At 51.4% G+C, this 23,721-nt stretch overlaps 9 protein-coding genes across 9 annotated transcripts; 5 read left to right on the top strand and 4 right to left on the bottom strand.

Annotated features, from left to right (window-relative positions):
• Nucleotides 1-244: 244 nt before the first annotated feature.
• JCM6883_005526 (uncharacterized protein) lies at nt 245-490 on the bottom strand (the record flags this gene model as incomplete). The annotated part of the gene is made up of 1 exon (XM_076632464.1): nt 245-490. The coding sequence occupies one exon, from the start codon at nt 488-490 to the stop codon at nt 245-247; it is 246 nt and encodes an 81-aa protein (XP_076487616.1).
• Nucleotides 491-2,315: 1,825 nt separating this feature from the next.
• On the top strand, nt 2,316-5,214 carry JCM6883_005525 (fungal specific transcription factor domain-containing protein; the record flags this gene model as incomplete). Its single annotated transcript, XM_076632463.1, has 10 exons — nt 2,316-2,403; nt 2,710-2,951; nt 3,013-3,202; nt 3,269-3,340; nt 3,402-3,810; nt 3,876-4,055; nt 4,119-4,278; nt 4,342-4,476; nt 4,539-4,703; nt 4,771-5,214. The coding sequence occupies 10 exons, from the start codon at nt 2,316-2,318 to the stop codon at nt 5,212-5,214; spliced, it is 2,085 nt and encodes a 694-aa protein (XP_076487615.1).
• Nucleotides 5,215-7,650: 2,436 nt separating this feature from the next.
• Nucleotides 7,651-8,648, bottom strand: MDM12 (ERMES complex subunit MDM12; the record flags this gene model as incomplete). The annotated part of the gene is made up of 2 exons (XM_076632462.1): nt 7,651-7,675; nt 7,816-8,648. The coding sequence occupies 2 exons, from the start codon at nt 8,646-8,648 to the stop codon at nt 7,651-7,653; spliced, it is 858 nt and encodes a 285-aa protein (XP_076487614.1).
• A 166-nt stretch (nt 8,649-8,814) lies between these two features.
• JCM6883_005523 (uncharacterized protein) lies at nt 8,815-11,056 on the top strand (the record flags this gene model as incomplete). Its single annotated transcript, XM_076632461.1, has 4 exons — nt 8,815-9,082; nt 9,151-9,284; nt 9,345-9,481; nt 9,550-11,056. The coding sequence occupies 4 exons, from the start codon at nt 8,815-8,817 to the stop codon at nt 11,054-11,056; spliced, it is 2,046 nt and encodes a 681-aa protein (XP_076487613.1).
• Nucleotides 11,057-13,689: 2,633 nt separating this feature from the next.
• On the top strand, nt 13,690-14,716 carry UBC8 (E2 ubiquitin-conjugating protein UBC8; the record flags this gene model as incomplete). Its single annotated transcript, XM_076632460.1, has 5 exons — nt 13,690-13,765; nt 13,993-14,091; nt 14,226-14,423; nt 14,492-14,568; nt 14,654-14,716. The coding sequence occupies 5 exons, from the start codon at nt 13,690-13,692 to the stop codon at nt 14,714-14,716; spliced, it is 513 nt and encodes a 170-aa protein (XP_076487612.1).
• Nucleotides 14,717-15,807: 1,091 nt separating this feature from the next.
• On the top strand, nt 15,808-17,469 carry JCM6883_005521 (uncharacterized protein; the record flags this gene model as incomplete). The annotated part of the gene is made up of 1 exon (XM_076632459.1): nt 15,808-17,469. One exon carries the CDS (start codon nt 15,808-15,810, stop codon nt 17,467-17,469), a length of 1,662 nt encoding a protein of 553 aa, XP_076487611.1.
• A 282-nt stretch (nt 17,470-17,751) lies between these two features.
• JCM6883_005520 (uncharacterized protein) lies at nt 17,752-20,184 on the top strand (the record flags this gene model as incomplete). The annotated part of the gene is made up of 9 exons (XM_076632458.1): nt 17,752-17,896; nt 18,187-18,385; nt 18,447-18,483; nt 18,562-18,935; nt 18,998-19,316; nt 19,374-19,571; nt 19,641-19,795; nt 19,865-20,004; nt 20,072-20,184. The coding sequence occupies 9 exons, from the start codon at nt 17,752-17,754 to the stop codon at nt 20,182-20,184; spliced, it is 1,680 nt and encodes a 559-aa protein (XP_076487610.1).
• Nucleotides 20,185-20,449: 265 nt separating this feature from the next.
• JCM6883_005519 (ATP synthase F0 subunit B) lies at nt 20,450-21,979 on the bottom strand (the record flags this gene model as incomplete). The annotated part of the gene is made up of 4 exons (XM_076632457.1): nt 20,450-21,429; nt 21,493-21,516; nt 21,588-21,695; nt 21,778-21,979. 4 exons carry the CDS (start codon nt 21,977-21,979, stop codon nt 20,450-20,452), a joined length of 1,314 nt encoding a protein of 437 aa, XP_076487609.1.
• A 301-nt stretch (nt 21,980-22,280) lies between these two features.
• Nucleotides 22,281-23,615, bottom strand: GAR1 (H/ACA snoRNP pseudouridylase subunit GAR1; the record flags this gene model as incomplete). Its single annotated transcript, XM_076632456.1, has 6 exons — nt 22,281-22,426; nt 22,586-22,777; nt 22,985-23,063; nt 23,129-23,193; nt 23,263-23,334; nt 23,534-23,615. 6 exons carry the CDS (start codon nt 23,613-23,615, stop codon nt 22,281-22,283), a joined length of 636 nt encoding a protein of 211 aa, XP_076487608.1.
• Nucleotides 23,616-23,721: the final 106 nt, after the last annotated feature.

The raw sequence follows: 23,721 nt of genomic DNA, 5'->3' as shown, positions 1-23,721 counted from the left end.
GAGAGCGGGATCGAGTGACGACAGAGCGATTTCAGCGGGCATGACGGAGGCGGGAGATGGGGGGCTGAGGAAGAGACGAGAAGCAAGAGCAGGCTTCAAACAAAGCCCCAAGGGGAACGAGCGAGCGATCCGAGCGATCCGAGCGTACTGCTCCGCGGACAACTACGATTCCAAGATTCATGGGAGATGAATTGACTTGGAACTGACAGCGCAATGAATAACGATAAAGAAAGACATATCAAGGTCAAGCGAACGAGGCGAGAGTGCAGACAACGAAGAACAAAGCAATACGAGATACGACACTACCCGCCGAGACCGTAGCGGAACCATTTTGATCGTCCGACGTCTGGGAAGGGACTGATCCTTCGGCGGTTCTGGTGACGGAGGATGCTGGCGAAGAAGGACCAGAAGTTTGAGATAACGAGGGGATCGAGGTAGACGAGGAGCTCTTTCCGGTGGAGGTTACGACGGTGGTAAAGGTCGAGGACATCGAGGAAGTCGAGTTGCTTTGAGGGCAACTTTGCTGAAGTTCTTTGTCGGTTTCGGCCAAAGCTGTAACGATTTCCGAGTCGTTCTTCGAGATGGGAACGACTCAGGCGTTGCAACTGGCGAGCGCTTCCGCGAAGCTGGATTGACAAACACAGTTGAGAATCTCGTCCGGTCCCTCCTTGTCAGCGACGACGGCGCAATTCTGTGAACGAAAAAACAGTCAACGAAAGGAAGCGCGGAAAGGGAACGAGAACCTACGACCGTGGCCGTGTCGAGGACATCACAGATACCCTGACATTCCGATGGAAAAGGAGGATAGATTCCAGTTGGGTCGTATCGAGCTGAAGCGATCCGCGCGAGAACTGTTCGAGGACAAACGATGAGCGAAGAATTTGGGTCGGAGAAAGACTCGAGAGACTCACTCATCGAGGCTAGGAGAGCGAGAACGTGTGAGAAGTGCATGTCGGATGAACAACGATAATCTCGGCAGGAGAGGCAAGAGTAGCGACGAGGGAAGAAAAGAGGGAGAAAGAAGCAAAGATCGAACTAAGCAGAGTCGATAGCCGTCGAACATCTTCGGCCGACGTCACGTCGGTATAGAGCGCAGGATTCGGACGACTCGGAGCATGTGGCAGTGCAGTCGAAAGTCCCTGTAGGTCTCGAAACGGTCGTGAAAAGCTGAAACCCGAAACCTCGCGCGCTCGTCCGAAATCTCGTGCTGAACGTTCGATACCTCCTCAAGCGAGTCCGTCTTAATGAGCATGCTAGATTAGAAGACCTTGCGATCTGTGCAGATGGAGAAGTAGATAAGACCGATCAGCGAGAAGACCCTCGAGCGGGACGGTGAGAAGTAGTAGCTCACCCCAGCTCTCTTCCAGCAAGTCCAACATACGCTTCGGTCATGCCTATATTGCTGCTATCGTTTACGCGGAGCGAGGTTGAGGTACTGATTGAAAATAGCGATGAGGTTTAGGTGAGGGCGATTTCGAAGCCTTTCGAGCAAAGGGTCAAGGGGCTAGGCTGCACGGATAGTAGCCGGGTCGTAGGAGCTGGTCTTGTCGTGGCTGATTCCGACGATTGTAGTGGTAGGAACCAAACAATCGTTGAACTTTGGGTTGTCTCCCGACCGTACACTTCGCTTAGACAAAAGCTTTCCGCGCAGAGCTCTGGAAGGTATATAGATGTTGCTTATCGCCTGCTGACAGACAACGACGTGTCTGCGGCTCTCACGACTCGCTTCGTTCGTATCGACCTTTCGGCTGCTTTGATGGACCGACATAGATAGACTCTCGTGACGATAAGGGTCGGTACATTCTGCTGGGAAAAGCAGGCTCGACGAGATATTCTGGAACCGAAGGAGAGAAGGAACTTTCACGTGAGTCCATTTTCTATTCGATCTGCTCACTCTTGCAAAGCTGACACACCCTACTCCGTTCATTCACGCAGGAAAGACGAGCCTGTCTACCTGCGACTGTACGAAGACTCAAGCTGGGCAGAGAAGCAGCAAGACGAAAGCGACAGGATGCACGAAAAAGAGCTCGCCAACCTCGAACAGTCCCGCGAGTTCAACGCATCCTGCTCTCTCCTTCCCTCAGCTCTAGCGTATAAAGTACTCGTATTGACTCTCTGAACAACTCCACATGGTCGTCATCGCGGTCACCGGACTTGCCTCGGACCACGAGAACAAGAAGGAATCCGTGCGCAGTTCTCGGCGGAATGAACTCGTGACGATTCCTCCATGACTCAACTTCTCCCAACACTGACTCTCTTTCACTTCAAGCAGACACTCGAACAAGTCTGCCAGCGATCGTCTCCGGAACGGTCAGATGGAGGAACTCGCTGCTCAAACCTCTTCAACCTCGCACTCTCCGAACGCTCAACCAAAGTCAACTCCCCTGCGCAGGATCAACGCATGTAAGCTCAACTACTCTCATCATAGCGCGACGGGAATCCGCTGACCATTCGAACCGAACTCTGGAAAGGTGACCCTTGTCGCCGTTCCAAGCAGAGATGTGACCGAAAAAGCCCGTGTTCGACCTGCGTTAAGAAGAAACATCCGAGTGGGTGTGTCTGGACTGATTCGGAAACGCGAAGGGCAGCAACTTTACTCAAGAAAAGGGAGGAGAACGAGAACGACGAATTGCGAAGTGAAGGCAAGCCTCAGCTCTTCACGTTCTCGATCTGCAGCGACTTAAGATCTTACCCACTCTGACTGTGTAGTGGATCGCCTACAACGGCTCGTCAACGTTCTCGTCGACGCTCGGCTCGAACCCGTCAGCTCTCCTTCGACCCCCTCTTCGTCTCGCTCTCTCCCCTCCGTTTCGCTCATCCCGCCAGCAGTGACACCGAGACACGACTCGACTGAGGAAGATCTAGCCGGGCGATTGTTCAATTTGACGATCTCTTCTTTCTCAACGTCAACGAACGATTTTGGATCTGAACGAATTCGTTTGATCGAAGAGGTAAAGCTTGAAAATCCGTCTATCTGTCCCGAAGAAGAAAACTGATCTGAGCTCTCGTCAGGCGGAGAAGGTTCTAGCAGAAGACTACGTACCGCAAAAATCGAGCTCAAACAAAGCCTCTCCTTCTTTCCCTTTGCTACGTCAAGCCGCACCTTCCCTCGGCGAGATCATGGCTCGTCTACCGAATGCAAATGAAGCGGCTATGAGCGAGAAGTACTACTGGAGCTGTACCTCTTGGTTCTTTCACCCTCGTGAGTCTTGTCGAGCTTTTTTCGCATCCAAAGGATCAGCTAACCCCGTTCTTCCGTTCTCTCAAGTTCCTGAATACGTTTACCGTCGTCACAAAGAAGCTGTCTATTCCGCTTATCGACAGAATGAAATCCCAGATCGTTCGTATCTTTCCCTTTCTTCGAGAATGCTCTCGGTTTCTGACTATGAACCAATGAGCAGCTATCGCACTCGCCATCGTTCTTGCTGTGATCGGTATCGGTACAAACTGCCGCCATACGTACACACGAACTGGAGGATCTCAAGAAGAACTTCGTTCCGCTCGAGACTTGATCGAACTCAGTACCGCTAGTCTCTCCCAGTCGAACTTCCTCGAAGAACCTACGCTCGATACGATTCGAGCTCTCAGTCTCCTAGCGATCTTTCATTTGTCGGTTGGACCAGGAGATGAAGGAACTCTGGGATTTGCATTCACGGCGTCAGCTGTTCAAGCGAGTTTTCATATCAAACTCCATCGAGATCCCTCCCAGCTCAACGCAGCATTCTCATTCCGAGAAGCTGAAGAACGTCGTTCTCTAATTCATCACGTTCACCTTCTCGACGGGATCGCTACTGCGTCATATTCTCGCGGGTTCGTCCTTTCATTCTGTCCTCCTCCTCATGATCGAGGTCGAGCTGACCCTCGTCTCGTTTCAGCTACATCCTACTCCACGCTCGAGATATCTCCGCCGCTTTCCCTCTTGACCTCCACGACCACGAACTCGAATTCGCTGAAACTGCGCCGAATCGACCTTTCGAAGAAACTGTTTTGACGAGTCTGATCGAACGGTTCAAGATATCACGTTGGTCCGAGGGAGTTACAGAGGAGATTTTGAGGTGAGTGACTCGACGTGAACAATCGCTTGTTGATGGACTTGAACCTGATTTCGGATCGCACAGCGGAAACTCACTCCCGTTCGAACGAATGTTGGAGCTCGATCGCGGACTCGAAGAACTCTCTGGTTCAATTCACCCTCTCTACCAATGGAGTCTCTTGCCAAGCCTCGATCTCGCCAACGCTGCGGGCGAGTTGCGAGCCTGGAGAATTTCGATCGTTTGGGTGAGCGTCTTCTCCAACTCTGCCGGTGGTAGAAACTCACACGACTGCTTGTATACTTCTCAGATCGCAATGTGGCGGGAGAAATTGCGCCTTCATCGACCATTCTTGAAGAGTTCTTACTCGGATCCTTCCCTCGCCTACTCTCGTCACGCTTGCATCGAAGCTGCCAAAGGTTTCCTTGCGATACATGCTTGTCCAGTAAGTCGTTCCCTGTCCGAACGATGTTGCCTCTGGGGAGCCTAACCCGAATTGTCTCGCAGGCGAATTTGATTCCTGCTGCCGGTTTCACGAACAAAGCTTGTCTCGCTTGCATCATCCTCGCTCTCGAGATTGTCTTCAACAAAGAGCAAACCACCGCCGCCATCGAGTATCGCACGTTGATCGAAGGAGCACTCGAGAGGTTGACCAAGTTTGAGAAGATTTCGGTAAGTTCTATTCTCCCTGCTCCTCTGAGCGCTGAATTGTTCTCTCTTCATGTTGTTCAACTCGTAGACCATCGCCCGTCGTGGCGTCAAGATCGTTCGTTTCCTTCTCGAGAAAGCCCACGACATTCCGATAGCTCCTCCTCCTGCGAAACGCTCAAGGTCTCAATCTTCTTCCGATCCCGATCTCAGCTCGAGTAACTCTCCATTCGACGCTTCGCCTACTCTCGCTGAGGCCGTCGCCGCTTCCGACTTCCTTACCGAGCTTGGTCTCGCCTTTCCTCCTTCCCTTACGACCGACTCTCCTGAATCGATCTCGTACCTCGCACCCTCTTCGTCTTCGACCAGCGACTCGTTTTCTCCGTCCAAGGAGGTCTCTCACATCACTGAAGACTCTGGACCCCATGCGATCAACAATCTTGGATTCTTCGACTCTTTCGAATCGTCTTTGCTCTTCTCGCCAAATTTGATTCTCGATTGGAATTCACTCCCGGACGAGGATAGCCTTACATAGAAGAGATCTCGGGACACGAAAATGGGAGAAGAGCGGGAGATGAGTAAAGAAAACAAGTGAAAGGGAACGAGTAACAAGGACACAAAAAGTGAAAGATAGACGTCAACAAAGACAGATTGCTCCGTACAACACACAGCCTTCACACGTTACATCCAGGCTTAACGCCGGCTCACGGGAGTGAACTTCGTCGGCCCTCTTTTCTCGATGGCCCACCTGCGTTGTTCAAAAGCTTGCGCTGTGTACTCGCTTTTCACCACATCCTCGCCGTCTACCATTTCAAGCATCTGCGACACAGATTCATTTTCAGTGAGCTAATAGTGACTGTGACGAGCTGACGGCCAAGACAGCCGCAACGACTTACCGAAGCCGTTTTCGTGACAAACTCGAGCAGACCGTACAGCAACAATTCCAACGGCAACCACTTGCCGTATTTGCCCGCCTTCTTCCACTCTTCTATCTCAAAGATAAACTCTTCCTCCATCGCATGCTTCCATACCTCTAGAACTTCCCTGCTACGACCCAAGTTTACGAAACGTTCGGGGTGCAGACGTAACTCGGTCGCCGTGATCTCTTTCAAGTACCATTCGAATTTCTGTTCGGGCGGGAGCGTTGCGAGGTGCCACATGGTGAGGAGGGAGGGACGGGTCGGAGGTGAATGGGAGCGAAAGAAAGGAAACATCGATCAAAATGGGCGAGGTGTCTTTCTGCGCCGGACCCCCCTTGTCGCCCAAAACAACGAAGCACTGACCTACTTTGAGCGCTGAGACCCGCACTTCGTCTGTCAGGACCCTGCGCGAGTCACGAGTCAACTGCGCTTGGAGTGATCCGTGCGTCAATGTGATCGATAGAGGAAAATCACGTCTAAGCTCGATGCAAAGCAAATAGTTTCGAAATGTAAAGCTAGAGGTCTCACACGGAGAGCATGTACCACAGACGAGTCGGAGAGATCTAGGGATTAGGTTCGAATAGCAAAGAGCAAGGAGACGATGAAGAATCGAAAAAAAAGAAACAAGCAAGCAACTTCTCGTCACTTTCGTTTAGCGCCGAGCGCTCGTCCCGGATCCCCTCAAGCTACGACGGCTGACGGCCCTGTGCTGCTCTTTGGCGCGCGAATGACTGTTGCCGACAGACTTCGAGTTTAGAAAGGATCGGAAGTAGTTTTAGCGTGGATCGTGCTCATTCTTTCACTTGTTTCACAAGGCCTTTAGGCTTCCATTGAGCGTAGAAGTCCTGCGACAAACTTATCACCTTGATGCTCGGGTAGGTAGTCAAGTCAGTATTCGGACAGAGCTTGGTAGCATCACAGACGAAGACTCACTACATCAGGATTTGCAAGAAGCAGGACGTGCAGTTCTCTGACGAGCTGCATCAATATCTCCCATTCATGGAAATCCCATTGCTGAAAGGGTAACTCTTTCATGTCATCCTCCCACACATTGATCGTTTCTAGCGTCATCCATGCCTTGTCTTGTAGAAATTTTGCGATTGAATCAACTACTGTCCCGAGGCTGCGCTCCCGTAGCACTAGGATCTCGACAGGTATGTCGAAATCCTGATTGACGGCGGGATGGTAAAGTTCAGCGAGCTCGACTTCTTCCTTGAAAGCATGTTTCGTGTGGTCGTCCTTCACTTTGTATACGCCGCTATGAAGCCCAAGCATCTAGAATATCGAACGCCCGACTAGAGGTCAGTCTTCATCGAACAAATCAATCCCTGTTGACCCGGACGAACTCACCGAGGTACCGTGAGTGATCGAACTAAGAAGCCAAAGCAGAGAGTATTGCAACCTCCTCCATCTTACGACATCTTTTCTCTCCTCCCACTCGATCACCTTTGGGACAAATTCCCTCTGCATGCCGGACTTCCAGGTCATCAGTACTTCCCAGCTATTGCCTTTATACGACCTCCGGTTCTCCAGCAATTTCAATTCCGCGTCGACGATATCCTCGAGGTACCGATGTAACAGCTCTACGTGAGGGGGGTCCGCTAGTATCCCCATTTGTGTCGAATCGGTGAGGATGCGAGACAGGTGAGAGAGCAGAGGTTCGAATATTCAAAGGGAAGTCTTCCTGAAGCTCATTTTTTTCTTTCTGGGTGCCCTAGCGTCGACTCGGAGTTTCCAATAGTGTTGGTCGTGCGATCGATGGACCGTGCGTTCTGCCTTGACGAGTCGATCTTTTCTTCTTTAGCGATCCGAGCTTGAGTTCCCATGGCATAGCTCCTAGCAGGCCTTCCGAGTCAGTCCTATACTTCCCTTGCTGCTGATCTTTCTCAGCTCGTATACCTGAACGTTACCGTCCCGTATGCGTAATCGAGGAATAGCGAGAGGTCGTAATATTGTCAACAAGGCAGGGTACAGCTTTTCCGAGAAGAGTTGCGAGATGTGCTTGCGATAGACATGTTGCGGTGAACGACGAGGGAGATATGGGAGCGGTTTCAGAAGAGAATCGTTTGAAAATTCCTGTATCAACGCAAAGAAAGATCGAAAGTCGTCAGCTTTTAACTAAGAGCTCGTGAAGGTGACCCGAGTGTCGAGCAGACTCCGCTTGTGGGCCGCGAGAGCCATTCTCAAACCGGAAGGGGAGACGTGTAACAACTCACGGGAAAACGATTTCATTCTCGAGAGTTTTCCTCGCGACCTCCAACACGAATTTCTCGACTTTGCCAACATTCTTCAAGACGTGTTTATCCGTTTGACCGACTTCACTCTCGACGACTGCTTGTTTCAGTATTCGACTCCCGGAAGATTCTTTCCTCGTTGCATTACCAGTCGTCGTCGTTGGATGTGGATCGAGTAGAGAGAGATGGATCGATCGATTCGAACCTTCGAATGCTACGACGAGGGTAGCTTCGAGGGAAAGAGAGGTGATGGTGAGGGATAGAGGGAGAGACATGAAATTAGGTGAAGGGTAATTGATCAAGAGGGAAGTCGAGATACCGAGGGAGAGAGTACCGGAATAGGTCAAGTGTAGGTGAATTTGGAAGGAAGGGGAAGGTGCAGACGAGATGGGGACTGAGGGAAGAGCATTCGGGTGAAGCGGATCGTGAGGGAACGAGAGGTGGGAAGGAGTAGGAGAGGGAGGTTCGAAGGAATGTGGAGGGTCTCCTTCGGATTGATAAGTGTGTTGACCGTGTGGATGAGGAGATCTTGAGCGAGTTCGAGTGCGAGAGAGAGGGGGAGGAATCGGAGGAGGAGAAAGTTCGTCGACGACTAGATCGGCGGGAGGAGGGGGTTCTTGGAGGAATTCCTTGTACACATCTCGGATATCTACGAGTTCGAGAGTCGGTTCAGAGTCTCCAAACGAGAACGAATCGACTGAGAGAGGGCCGATGAAGTTGGGTCGAGGAGCCGATGAGAACGCCGAGGCGAGGAAAGAGTGGACCGATTCAGTGAGATGGTAGTCGAGTGAGCCCCAATCCAGGTCTATCGACATTCAGTCGAGTGAGTGGAATGAACAGAGGTCGAAACTTTCCATCATTCGACTTTTCCGCTCTTGCTCAAACTCATCGACTCTGTCCACCCACTCGGTATACTTACAAGGTAGACAGGCAACAAGCGAACCACCGAGCAATCACCTACGGCGACTCGAGGGCGATAGAATGGCGAGTTCATCAACTCCGGTTCTCCCGATTCTCTCATTCGGTTCAATCCCATCCCCGACACCCTCGCAACTACCGGGATTCCCAACAGTAGTCTTACCGAACCCGACCCAACCTCTACCACCGCTCCCGGAATCCTCGTTGACGAAAAAGGGGAAACAAACAACAAGTTCGATCAACGAATCATTCAACTTGACTTCAACCTTGCCAGACCTCAAACACCTAGCTAGAACTGTACTCAACGCGAAGAGGGTAGCTGTAGTATGCGGCAAGTCTGCATCGAGTGTCGAGTTGCGTACGAGGAAACGGAACTGATTCTTCTCTTCTTGTTTCTAGGAGCGGGAATCTCTACAGCTAGTGGGATACCCGATTTCAGATCCTCTTCAGGATTGTTCGAATCGTTGAAGCACAAATACCCCGATGCGAAACTATCTTCGGGTAAAGATCTGTTCGATGTCGGATTATTCTCGGTTCGTCTCTTCCCTCCTCTCGCAGCGGGACTACGTGCTGACCCTTAGCTTCGAGACTAGTCTGAACAAAACGCTGCGATTTTCTACAACATGATCGCCGAGTTGAGGAAACAAACAGATGAGGTTGAACCGACAAAGTTTCATCATTGGTTGAAATCGCTCGATGACGAAGGGAAACTATTCAGAGTTTACACACAGTCAGTCCCGTTCGACTTAAGCTCATTCTCTACGGCTTAGCTCAATTCGGTATCGAGATTGAATGTAGAAACATCGATGCGTTGGAAGAGAGAGCCGGATTGACTTATGGTCTCGGCTCGACGACGCCGACCAGCAAGCAGCAAACCAAGTCACCGAAACCTCCTACTTCTCCCTCCGATACGCTATCACCTCCGCCCGCACCCTTTCCATCTTCTTCGCAAACTTCTACCACTTCTTCAATCGTTTCGAACCTCTCCCTCCGCCGATACGATTCGTCTTCCTCGCTATCTTCCCTTTCATCCTGCGCCTCTTCTGACGACTCTGATTCAGAATCGATCTGCATCACCCCTCCCGCTCCGATCGTCCCCTCGGCATCGTCTTCCTCTGCTTCCTCCTTCCCTCGCTGTATTCCCCTTCACGGACACCTCTCTACCCTCTCGTGCGCCCTCTGTTCGACGACCTATCCTCTACCTCCCTACCTCCCTCTACTCTCAACCGGTCAAGCCCCACTCTGTCCTTCCTGCGTCTCAATCTCTTCGGCTCGTCAATCCCAAAACCGTCGATCTCTCGGGATCGGATACCTGAAACCCGACGTAGTCTTGTACGGAGAACATCACAAAGATGGAACTAGAATCGGGGAAATCACGAGTACGGATTTGGGGAAGGGGAAAAGACCAGATTTGTTGATTGTTGTTGGAACGAGTTTGAAAGTACCTGGGACGAAAAAACTCGTTAAAGAACTTAGTAAAGTTATCAAACCAGTCTCATCGAATGGAGTTTCAGCTGGTGCTGGTGCTGGTGAGGAGAAGAAGAAAGGAGGAGGAGGAGGAGCGGGAGCGAAGAAGAGGAAGGATAAGATTAATACGGTTTTCTTGAATCAGGAATTTCCGGGAGGTGGGAAAGAATGGATGGGTGTATTCGATTGTTGGGTTCGAGGGGATATTCAAGAATTCGTCGAAGTGCTCGAGAAGGAAAGGGAGGTGGTCGAAAGGGAGAAAGCTGAGAAGGAAGAGAAGACGATGATCGGGAAGAAAATCAAGAATTCGAAATTACCTTCCCGACCTCGAGCTCCGAAAGCTCTACCTCTTCAGACGACGGCGATAGCATCAGCGACGAGTAAGAGGAGATCACCGCCTACTCCGACAAAATCTCCCGTCAAGAAAGAGTTTTACATCGATGTACCCTTACCCTCCTCTTCTACAACGATGAAAGCGCCCTCTGTACCTCCTTCTACGACGACTACGCTTAAACGCCCGAGAAGATCATCCCCTGTCCTTTCACCACCTCTCGCTTCCTCGAACGTTGAATCGGTAGAATCTGAAGGAGGGAGGAGGAGGAGTGGTCGACTTTCACTCGCAACAGCACCGATCGCTACAACTTCTACAGCCGTCTTAGCGGCAGCCAGACCCCCTCCGGCGGAGAAAACGGTCGGACTCGCATTCAGATCGACGAAGAAAGGGGTTTCGAGTATCGGTGAGAAGAAACAGGCGGGAGGTTCTGATGATGTCAAGACTGGGTTGATGAGGGTAGACTCGACCAGTACGAAGTGGAGCACTAGGTCGACTTCAGCTTAGAGGAGACGGAAGCGCGTTAGATTCTTTTTCCTTTCTCTTCCCATCTGTCTTCTGTTCCGAGTACGATTACGCTATACCTTGACGCTTATTCTTTTCTTTGTTGTAACGTGATGGATCGTTCTTCCGCTTCGACCCGAGGCGCTTCTCTTCATGTCGATACCTTCTTCCCTACTCTCGCTCGAGCTCAAGCAGTCCGAAGCTCCAGACGACGTTTCCCTACACTGCGACCTGTCTCGTCATCCAATCATACGAAAAGTCTACACCCACACCGAAAGGACTCGAAGAAGAAGCTCTCAAACGGATCACTCGAGAAACGATCAACCCCTCAGTCAATTGGACACATCCTACCTTGCAACGCTTCTCTCCTTGCTCGATTCCCCTCGACCTGCCGTCGTTCTCGTCTTGACGATCCCTCTCAATCTGCCGAAATGACTCGACTCATCAAAACTGCGCCAATCGAGTTCGACGCTCAATCTTTTCCCCGACCAAACTTCGTATGGAAGTTCGTCGAGCGTTGGGTGATCAAGTGACGGCTTGTGTCATGAAAGAATCGGCTTTTAGAGCTCGGTCATTCCGAACAAAGCAAGCAGGGAGCGGAGCGAAAGGTGACCCGGGTCGCAGCCCACGCTTTTCGCACGAGAACCTCTGCTCTCGTTTGTCTCTTCCTGATACGCGAGAGATCGAATCGAATCTATGTAGATTGAACAGAATAGAGATCACAGACAGGCTGGAAGAGCATACAGAGTAGAAAGACTTTGGGAAATCAAAAGAGATTAGGATCAGAATCGCGAGTAGACGACTTTCTGACGAGCGGTGAGCGATACCGGGGCCTTCGAGAGTGACAGATCCGTATCTCCCTCCTGCTGCTGATAACCGTTTGCGATATATCGCTCGATGTAAGCTGTCCTTTTCCCGACCAAATGCTCCAGTTCCTGGACTTTGTCTGAGTCTCCATCTCTTAGCGCATTGACAAGTGCATCTTCAAGATCCTTGATGTGGAGTCGATATTCCTTCACATATTCCTTCCGCTTCTGGAGCTCGCGGGCGTCGAATCTTTCGTTTCGAACTTTCATGATCGTTTCGTCGGCGACATCGGTACCGCCTGTGAGAAGCTCCCATATTTTCTAAAATGCTCGAATGTTTATCAGCGATATTACTTGACCTGGGAGCGCAAGGGAACGCGCGAACTCGGTCCTTGTATTTGAATCTCAGCTCAGTTTGACTCCATCTGCGACCAGCGAGCGTCAAAGCTCCAGGATGAGATCTTGCTGGACAATATCTTTCCTTGTGTTGCTCCCTGCGAAAGCGGCAGAGAATCTGTGAGCGCGGACAGAGAGCGAAGGAGTTTCCACAAGAGACTTACAGTTTCATGGCCCAATCGACATGACAGTCGTCGCACTTGGCTTTGCCAACCTTCTCGTGGTGATCTCTAACATGCTTGAGCACCACCTGAATGCGAAGGATTGTTCAATACGGCCGGGCAAGGAAGAAAGGAGAGGAACTGACCGACGGGGTCCCCGAGTATATGCAGTATCTACAATGACTTTTGTTGAATCCCTTTGGCAAGGGCACCTCACAGTATTCATAGATTTCCTTGACTGCCTTCTGTACGAAAGAATCAAAGTATCAGTTCAGAGATCGACTTTTGAAGCAGCAGTATTCCTCACACGGAGACTATTCGGCCACCCCCAAACTTTCCCATCTTTGTCAAGAAGTTCGATCGCGTTCCCACCTCGGTCAAGAAGTTCAATCGGTATCTCTGTCTTGTTGAGCCGGATGTCGTGAAGAGGAGCGAAAGGATTCATGGGTACGGGCGTCGAGAGTCGATGAGATCAAGAAGGAGAAAGAGAGGTCCTCACGCCATGCGCACATTGTCGTTCGAGTGTGCAAGATCCTCTACAGCGCGGACGTACGGACCGAGAAGGCTCGAGCGAAGAGCGCTCAAGAGCTCGAGACTCGAGATCCCTGCTCAATCGAATCGAGTGGGCGAGAATCGATCTCGGTTGGTTAGCGTCGTGAGCTCAGTCAGCCTAGCAGTCATGCCTGAATGTCGCGAATAGAGGAATTATTGGAGGAAGAACAGAGAGCAGACGGCGCGGGGAATAGTGAATCGCACGAGCAGGTTCCCGAGTGAATGAAGACGAGTTGGGAGCTCCGTGATACCGCTTCTATGATGTCTAGCGAGTCGAGTGAATCGTTGGAGATCAAGCCGCAGATCGCCCAGCTCGCTCATCACTTCTCGCTCTTCCACCTCACCCCGACACCTCTATCTGCGTCGAACACCACTCCGGACCATTTTGATATAGCTCACAACGCATCATGATAAGTCTCAACCTCTCTCACACTCTCAATCGCGCGTTCGAGACTGATTCCGTTTGATTGCCTCCATTTCCACAGCTCTCCCAAACGACGCATTGAAACCGATGTCATGAAGCTGTGAATAACAGTCTCCTTGCTGTCTGTCCACTCTGCATCCAACTTGGCGCATCGCTGACTCTCGAATTCTCTTCCTCCTGCCGCTTTCCCCCACTACCACCGAATCATCGAATGTTTCTCGATCTTACGCCCTTGAATCGACCATCTACACCATCACCGCATACAATCTACGTTGGACGATTGCGAACTACAGCCTTATGAGCGATTACGAAGTAAATCTCGTTAATGACAACATGCAAGAGTTTTACGTCAAGTTCAAAGGTCCCGCAGAGAGTGAGTTATTTTCCGTTCCAGCGGATAGGTATGTAGGGGATCAGACAACGGAGAGTCGACATTTGAGCGAAAATGGAGAATGGTTGACGGTATCGCTTGACTGCGAGGGTGCTATACTCTCGACTTTCGAAGGTCCTATATCGGAGAACAAGAGGGAGCAATACAACTTGCATTGAACGTGGAGGTTAGAGTGCTTGCTGACCCGGATGTTCGTCTGCGCTCGACAGCCCCATTCGCAGGAGGAGTTTGGAAAATCCACGTCGAACTTCCTGATGGATACCCTTACAAATCCCCGAGTATCGGGTTCATGAACAAGATCTTTCACCGTACGCTGATCTCCCATAGTCGTAATGTGTCGCTCGGTACCGTCGCGCAATGTCGGCGATTCGCAGAGACAGTCTGCTTATACGTTTTTTGATACGACGAACCAAGCTGATGCTTTCGCTTCTTCTGACCATAGCGAATATCGACGAACTATCTGGATCGGTCTGTCTCGACGTAATCAATCAAACTTGGTCGCCAATGTTTGACATGATCAACATTTTCGAAGTCTTCCTCCCTCAACTCTTGCGCTACCCGAACGCTGCCGATCCTCTCAACGGCGAAGCCGCTGCACTCTTGATGCGAGATCAAAAGTCCTACGATGTCAAAGTCAAAGGTGAGTGCCTATAAATCTGCTTCTTCTGCCTCATCGACTTACGAATCTCCTTCACTTTGTCGAAACAGAATACGTAACAAGGTTTGCAAGCTCGGGGGTTTCAGCTGATAGTGATGAAGATGGATCTGAGGAGAGCGATGAAGATGTGAGTTTCTGTCACCTCCAAAGCGAATAAAAGATGAGCTTCTTGATTCATTCGAAACCGAGTCTGACTCACCTCTCGTTCGCAGGAAGACGACGATAACAACAATTACAGTGCAGGGGAAGACGATGCGGCCGACATGGAGGTCTGAGCCTCGTCGCCTCAGTTTCTTCTCCATTCGCATCCTCGTCTCTTCTCGTCTCGTATCTTACTGTTCTGTTCGCGCACTCTCTCCTCTCTTCTGTCTCGTATGTCTCTCGCGTCTCTCTTTTCGTTCTAACCTTGTCGTATTATCTCGCTTCCCTTTCTCGATCTCAATCATATTCTTCACAAATCTTCCTCTCGAGCAAATCTCACGATCACACGTACACTTCTCCCGATTCCTCTTCCTCATCGTTCTGTTCTGCAATCTTCTCGATCGGCTTCCGTCTCAGCACGTTCCACTTCTTCACCAGTACTTAACGAATCGCGGATCGCGAGAGCTTCTTCTTCGTCTTTCCCAAAGGTATCCCGTTCCGGGACGAATCGAAAGAATGAATTGCTCTAGCTTTGGCCGCTTTCGAGCGAAACTTCACACAGTGTTCACAATCGAAGAGCGAGGCTACAAAGGCGAAGAGGCCGCTTTCCGGAAACGGAAGAAGCTTCAAATCTCTCGCAGGACATTCGAAGGTCGAGCTCTCGAGCGAGAGGCACGTTCTTTTCTTTTCTCTCTCAATCTTTTCATTTTCGATAAGGAAGCGGCTCAATTGGAATTAGGAATATTCTCGCTTCTTTCGCGCTAAAACGAGGCCTCGCGGGCGATGGGGAAAAAGTTTGGGAACGATCGCGATTCGCTTTCTTCTGTTCCTTTCCCTCCCCTGCTATCTCTCTCCTCGCCGTATTCCATCACCTATACGCCTTCAGCCGCGATATCGCACTCGCCAGGTCGAGCAAGCACGCGCCTCCCGTCCTCGACCTTTCGCACCTCTCTCGCTTTTTTCGGCCCGCGATCGAGCAGGACTCGACGTATTTCTACGCACAACGGATCGATAGCGGTGAGTCTAGCCGCGCAACTTACTCCGCGACCTTTGCTTCGTCAAGGGAGGTCGTGTTGAGAGGAAGGTTGACGGTCACTGAACTCTCTTTTCGCACAGATCTACTTCCGCCCCAACTTTTGTCCCGAATTCCCGACTTCCATTTGCAGCGGATAACGACAACAAAGCACGACCTACTTCTCTTTTCCTCAGGTTAACGAAAACGAAAATGCGCACTTCCCACTCGAGACGACTCAGTTTCGACCCCTATTACGCTCCCGACGACGTTCAAGAGGTGCTCACAGAGGAGAGTTGGACTGGCCCACCGACCCTACCGCCTACGAACGAAAGTAGCTGGCCTCGCGCAAGTGATCGCTCGAATCGAACTTTCCTCTCGACCTTTTCCCTCCCCGCTGCCGCTTGGCGCCCGTCCCCCGCTTCTACTCCGACCTCTGAACCACGCCAATCTCACTATCGAACCGTCTCTTCCTCCCTCGCAAAACGACGAGCGACCGTCGACGCTGCGATCCCGTTTCCTGAACCCGAATTCGCTCCTTCCGTCCCACTCCCTCAACTTCCCCGTCGATATAGTGAAAACGCGGCGACTCTGCCAGAGTTCCCTCGTCCACCGTCGAGAATAGGAGGGGTAAAACGAAAACCCGTACCAGCACTCGCGATCGAAGACGACCTCGATACGGTCGAAGATCCTCGTTGGGACGGAAAGGCGGCGCATCTCTCGGCAGAAGCAACGCGTCTTCCCATGCAGGATAGTCTTGCATTCGAGGAGCGAGTAAGGAGTCTGTCGTTGGAGGAGTTGTTCCAGGGAGAGACCGGTTTAGGCTTCCTCGTGAAAGAGGTTGCTCAAACAGGAAAGCAACCTTTTGGTCGATTGGGTCGCTCCCATAGCGCTCAGTCCACGAAATCAGGCTCGACTGGTGAGAATCGATTGATCTCTCCTTGTTCCTACTACATTCTGCTGATTCCGTTCCTTTGCTTTTCAGATTCAGCCTCGAGCGATTCGTACTCCCTTCTTCCTCTCAATACTCTCCCATACGGCTCGAACCCGTCATCTGAACCGTCATCGACTCGAGCCAGTACTCCACATTCATTCGAACCGATCGAGAAAGCGAAACCTCGAAGACCTTTCGCGCTCATTCGACGTCGTCAAAGCCGTCCGCTCGAAGCGCATGGCTCCATCATCCCTTCCCTCGCGACTCGTGCAACTCCGTCAAAGAAGGAAGAGGAGGACTTGATGGAAGCTTGGATGGAGATCATGGTCGGGGAGGAAGACGAATCGCCAAAAGAAGAAAAACCCGCCTTGATCTTTCAGTCCCGCCCTCGCAAGACTAGCTCGAACCAGAGCTTCTTCAACAAATTCGTCGAGACGGACACTAAGTCTCGACCCGAATCGATTGCCGAAATCGCAAGCATCCTTCCCCCTCTTCGCTACTCTTCGACGAGCCGCCGATCTTCGATCATCTCGCTTCCTCCGCTCGACGTGTCTGAAGCATGGAACAATGCTGGCTTTGACGTACGGGAGGACTCAGAAGCTGGTAGCGACGAGTTCCACGACGCGAAATACTGGAGTTCGGATCATCAAGTTTCCGCCTTTCAAACTCTCGAATCAGTTCCCGAATCTCCTGTTCCACATGTCGTCCCTCCCCCTCGCTCGTCCTCAATTCATCTCTCACCTCTTCTCCAGCAAACGAACTTGCCTCAAGTTCTCCCCGCCACGAAGAAAAGACATTCTCGTTCTCTCTCCCTCGACTTCCTTTCTTCCTCTGCATCCAAAATACTTCCTCCTCGCCCGCCAAAATCTGCTAGACGTCTCTCACGACCCGACATTGCCCTTCTTGACGCCACTAGACCTCCTCTCGTCGTCGCAGTTTGACGTTTGATATTCGTACACTTCGGTTTGATTCAGTTTTCTGTTCCTCTGTGCTTTTTCTCCTCTGTTACCTTCGTTGTCGTAGTCTTCCTCCTGGTCAGTATCATTCGCAAAGGAAACAGTGTTCGAGCTCATTCACGAGGTTCCGGGGCTGAACCGATGATTAGAGCCAAAACGATCGTCAACGACTCAACGGTTGTTTCGGCCGAGCCTCCGAACTCGAAACTTGTCTTGTCCACTCGCTTACTCTGCTCAACTCTTGTGCTCCCTCTCGATACTAAGCTCATGCAGCAACCCGACTACTACGTTCCCCAACCGCCTCTCCATTTCTACAGCACTTCGACCCCTTCGACATCCAGTTCATCTCAATTCATTAGCTTACCAACTCCCCTCGAACGAGACGAGGAAGCGAGAAGGAAAAGGTCGAAAGGTTCGCCAAGCTCCTGGAAGTAGAGGGCCGGAACCGACAGCGTGTGAGGCGTGTAGAAGATTGAGGGCGAGGTGCGTGAGGACGAATGGAGGGAAAGTGGGCGAGGAAGACTGCCAAGGATGTATTAAACGAGGTGAGCTATCTAAGAGCATTTAGGGGGCAGTCTGAGCGTGGCTGACTTCGAAGAGCAGGTATCGAGTGCAAATTCCCTCAAGCGGTTTCCCGTCGTTCGTTTCTCTCTCAATACCGTCTCGTTGCACGCGTTGTGTTGAATCATTGTGATGCATTAGGTCGACGAACAACGACAACCACGGTCGCGGTGATACAGCCCCGAGCACAGGAACACTTGGCGACAAGCGAGATTGTTGCAGCAGAAGCGGCCAACTTCTTCGCAGTCTATCTCGACCCTTCCCGGACCGGTTTCGAGGCAAACACCATTCCCTCGCTAATTCACAACGCTCGGGATCTGCAAGACCGTTTCTATGCCGCGTGAGTCTCTCTCGATTTTCGAATCTCTGATGACTAGGCTGATTTCGCTCTCGCAATCTAGTGGTAAACGCTTGGAAGCCCTTGAACAACACGACCAGGTCAGTACAATGCGGTATCGACCGAACCATCTGCGAATAGGACCAACGCTCGTGACTGACGATTGACGATTGACACAGCTGCGTGTGAGATTAATCTCGGGGGCGGCGATTCGGCGTATGGACCCGGAATTCCCTGGATACCGTTCAGTTCAGACACTCCAAATAACCCAGAGCGCTCAAGAGCATGCCGACCGAACGTCCGTCTGGAGGAGGCCGACTCTTTCAAATTTAACGAATCTCTTGCTCATTTGCTCTCTCGTCGCTCAAGGTGATCTGTCCAATCCGGAAGCCGAGCACTATCTTTCGGCAGCTTGTGCACACTTTCGATACCTCTTCAATTCGGATAGTATAGAATTCTCTCAGCCCGCGAGCTCACGACGAGGTTGGGGAGCTTACACCCTCGCAGTCATGGACACGGCGACTGCACTCGAGCGAAGAACGCCTCCTCGTCTGTATGTCCTCTCGTTTCTCGTCTGTAACGCGAACTAATTCCAGCCTTTGTGAAACTTCGCAGGTCGACTCAAGATTTCGCTCTCTTCAACCCGCAATCCATTCACCTTCCTCCACCAAATCTACTTCCGCAATTCCTTCAGACCTCGTCGTACCCACAAATGCTCGATCAGTATCGACAACCGATCACCTTGTACCTGCGAATTGGACGAACGATGGCGTCTCTCTTCGCTCAGCCAGAAGGTCGTATTTCGATTCAACAAGAATGCGATACAATTCGCAAAGCCTTCGAAGGACTTGATCATTTCAGGAATTGGTGGAGCGATTCGGTGAGCTTCTTGCGCTCGATGCTGCTCGATTCAATCGTCCGGACAACGGTTCACGTGAGTTCGTCTCGTTGATTTCACGGGCTCGATCGCTGACATTTTCGTTTTCGGAAGTCGGCGATCACAATCAACTACATGCTGGGTCTACTTCTCGAGTTCGAGATTGCGACATACCTTGAACGGCGTTATGCGAGCCTCCAGCACTCGGACGATTTCCACCCTTCCTCAGCTGCGGCGCCCTTGGCAACGACCTTCGCTGCTTCTCAATACCGTTGTGCTTTGGCCCTTTGTATTTTCCTGCGACTGACTCGGGTGAGTCGAGTTCACCCTCACTCTTATTCTTACTCGACTAACCTCTGCGTTATCCTGTGTTTGTCCCAGAATCGCAACGGCATCTATCTCTTGATAGCGTCGATAGGGTGGATCTGCTCGGCCGACCGCCTCAACCTCCTCGCAGATACTCTCTGTAACGCCTCTCTCGATGATTACGACTTGTTTCCTGTCGGTGCTCTCGACAAGCTCGCCTCCGTCACTTTGTAGGTTACCTCTGATATCACATCCCCTCTTCTGTGAACGTAAGCTGATGCGCGACGAAACTATCGCAGTTTGATCAAGTCTCTCGAAATCGTCAAAAACGCTTACCCTTCGGCGGATTTCGACCGATCCCTCACACGGCTGAACGGAGTTCAAGTACAACTCGAAGCGGAATGTGGGTACGCAAGTGAGATGGCTCTGATTCTCGTTGGTACGTCGCTTTCTCGTCTCGTCCTTGTCGAATCAAAGGTCTGAGCTCTCATTATATTTGCGAATAGTCTCAATATCGCCATCCGGCTTCGTTTCAGACCCCTCGATCGAATACCAAGTTCCGGATACCCCATCACACGAGTTCTTGAAAGCGTCAGAACTCTTCACGAGCGGTGATTGATCTTCACCAGCGGCGATTGAACCTGTTTTACCGGAACCTCGCTTTTGCAATATTTGACAAGCTGTTTGCGTCAGACGAGAGCTCTCGACGTGTGACCGAGTAATGGTATGGTATTAGAAGCTCCTGCGAGCTGAGAGTGTCCCTATCGAGAACCAAAATGACAGTAAAAAAAGTACTACAGACTAGCGATGGATTGACGCACCAGAAGGAACAAGCACGAACATGGGATAGGCTGAACAGACTGAGGGAAAGCATGGTGCACTCCTCAATGATGACATGTCGATTGCCTCTTCGCTCCTCGATGTCCGTGCTTCTTCTTCTTCTTCCTCAAGAGCGCGAGCTCTTCCTTGACCTCCTTCTCGACCTCGTCTTCAATGAACTTCTCGAGCCAATCGATGAACCCCTCCCCAAATTTCGCACGTAACTTTTCCTCCGTCGGCAATTGTTTCCCCTTCTTCTTCTGCTTCCAAGTCTGCCTCTGCTTCCTCTCCTTCTCCTGCCTCTTCCTCGCCTTTGCCTCAATCCTCATAGCTTCCTTCCGAGCTTGATCTAACAGTTCCTTCGCTTCTTTCACCATTTCCTCCCGTTCGCGTTTCAAAGATTCGAGCCAAGCCCGCTTCTTCGCTTTCCATGCTCGAGCACGTCGACGAGCGTGAGCTTCGTGCTTCTTGAGCCACGATTCGGCTTGACGACGAGCAGATTCTGCGGCTTTCTGCGCGGCGATTATTGAGGGAGGTAGGGAAGTGACGATGGGACGAAGAGAGGAGGTTGTGGTGGTAGGAGCGATGGGTGCGAGAGACGGAGGTGACGTGACGAGGGGGAGGGAAGTCGTGGTGTGGGAGGAAGCCTGAGGAGATGAGCTCGGGGGAGTGCTCAAAGACAAAGACGAAAAAGTGACATTGACCTCGGTCGAGAGGGTGGAGGTTGGCGCTCCTGACGAAGCGTGGTGAGAGGTGGTGTTGAGACCGGATGAGCTGAACGAGGTTGAGGTAGGCGAAAGGGTGAGCTTAGACGACGTCGAATTATCGGTGTGCGAAGAAGCAGTGGACGAGAGGACCTGCGAGGTACTCGAAGAAGTGACGCTGGATGAGCTGGACGTAACAACGGACGTCGACGTCGACGAGGAGGAGCTGCTGCTCGTCGTTTCGACGTTTTCGCCGGGTCCTGCGACGAGAGAGGCGGAAACGAATCGTTGATTGTTCGAGGTGTAGTCGAAGTACTCAGTAGGACGATTGACCGTGTTGCCTACTCACCCAGAGTCAGCTTTCGCAGGCAGAGAGAACGACGAAAAGTTGAACCTGAGCTAACCTCCGCAGAAGACTCGAACGTCCGCTGCATTCGATAATCGCACGTAGTCAGCACACTGAAGAGCAGGACGGAAGGCAGGGAGACAGTCGACTTACGACCTGGAGCTGCTGCATCGCAGTACACTCGATACGAATCCGAAAAGGAATGGAGGTATTCGACACACTCGGAGTCCCACTCGCTACAGAACTCTTGGGTGTTGTTGTCTGTCGAGTCATTTAACCTCGTGTCAGTGAAGCTCAAGAATGCCGAGCTGAGAGCCAAGACTTGCAAACAGAAGAATGCCACTGTTGAACTCGAAACCAGCGTCAGCAATCGTTTCGACATCGAGAAGAACAGTAACGGTGCTTACCCTTAACGTATAAGTCTCTGCCGTGGTGACTGGAGGTCCTGTGGATTCGGCGAGAGTCGAGGTAGAGTTCGAGGCCTGAGCGTTCGCGCGGTCGAAAAGCAGGAGCGCGACAACCGTAGCGAGCGACTTGAGGAACATGTCGAGCCTCCGGGTACGTGAAACGAGTGACGATAAGTTGGTTTTGTGGCTGGATGAGAGAGTTGGTTGAAAAGGAACAAAAGGAAGAGTTCGGTGGGGAAAGTTTTGATGAGAGAGAGAACCGAGCGGAAGCACCTACCTCTTCCCTTGACCGCCCGAAGCAATACCGAAGCGAGGGAGTCACTTACCAAGAGCGAGGGACGAGCTAGAAGGAGCGAAGATTACAAGCACAAGACAATGGTAGATCTAGAAAAGCAGTGAGAAAAAAATACAACGCGAGAAAAGAAGACTCATTCTCTTTTTAGTATCCTCCTCGTCCTCGTCCTCCTCCACCTCGAGAGAATCCACCACGTCCTCCTCCTCCACCTCGTCCGCCTGAGAATCCTCGACCTCCTCCGGGCGCTCCACGACCTCTCGGCGCTCCTCGTCCTCGTCCAGGAGGTCCACCTGAAGTTTCGAATGGCGATTAGCAGATGCGAAGTGAATGACGAGTGTAGTTGAAGAGAAGGGAACGAAAGGTATGGACGATTGGAGATGATAAAAGCGAGGAATAGAAAGATCAGCAAACGTTTCTTCGATATCTCGCTCAGAGGATGTGTGACTGACCTCGTCCCCTAGCTCCGCCTCGTCCACCAGCTCCTCCACGTTTCTTAGGTTTAGCTCCCGCAGGTGCTTTAGGTTGAGGCAAGAATCGTTCGATCGGTAGAAGTTTGTCGGTACCGATGCAGACTTTGTCTCCGGCCGTGAACGACGTGGCGACGATACCGGCGGAAGGTTTGATCGTGAAGTATACTTCGTCTGTGAAGTTTGAAGATCGCGGGTCGATCGAGAATGGGACGAAATATCGAGTATTCGAGAGAAGAGGAATTTTAAGATCATTGAAATTTTGAGGAAGATGAGAGGAGAAGGTAGTGAGGCGGATGCGAGAAACGAAGGCGAGCGGCAACGGGACAAAGTTTCGTCAGTACCAGCCCTCGACGTCGGATGAAAACGAAAAAAACGCACTGATAGGACCTAGGATCTCGTCAACTTTACCGATAGCAGCTTTTGTGGGAAGGTAGATAGGAGCGTTGAAGTAGGGGACCTATCGAGTGAGACGCAGGTTGATGAGCTAAGTCACGACGAGCGAGTTTCGAGATGAAAACGCACTTTTGAGGGAAGAGTCGAAGCGCAAAGCATCTCGCCCTCAACAGCGTGCATGAAAGTTCCGATCTCTATTGGTTGTTTCCAGCTTGTCAATACTCATTCTGTTTGGAGCAGAGAGAGAATGAGAAGAGACTCGCCGACAACCTCAGCCGGAGGACCGTCGTTGAATCCACCGAATCCTCCTCGTCCTCCTCCTCGTCCACCACGACCTATTAAACCGAGCCAAAACAAGGTCAGTCAAGCGTTCCGTGAAGTCAATTGATTTTGGTAGAAATGGTCTTGATCAAGCCAATCTTCCTCCTCGACCTCCTAAGCTGATCTGATCACACTCGAAGGATACTTCCAAGCGCGTTGTATCTTTCTATACCGGTCGCAGTGCTACTACAGGCGTGTGAGACGCAGACTTACTAGGTCCTCCTCTGAATCCTCCTCCTCTTCCTCCTCGATCACCACCGCGAGATGAGCCTCGGAATCCTCCTCTTGAGCTCATGTTAACTGTCTGGGAATGAGCTGAGTAGGTGCGCGAGGCGTGCAGGTGCTGTAACAAGCTCCTGCTTCTCGTTCTCTGAAGCAGAAATTCTTCTTCTCCAAGGGGA

Source organism: Sporobolomyces salmoneus (assembly GCF_050403485.1).
Source record: "Sporobolomyces salmoneus JCM6883 DNA, S_salmoneus_JCM6883_v1_ctg26, whole genome shotgun sequence".
Classification (NCBI taxonomy): Eukaryota; Fungi; Basidiomycota; class Microbotryomycetes; order Sporidiobolales; family Sporidiobolaceae; genus Sporobolomyces; species Sporobolomyces salmoneus.
This window is presented reverse-complemented; position numbering and strand designations above follow the sequence as displayed.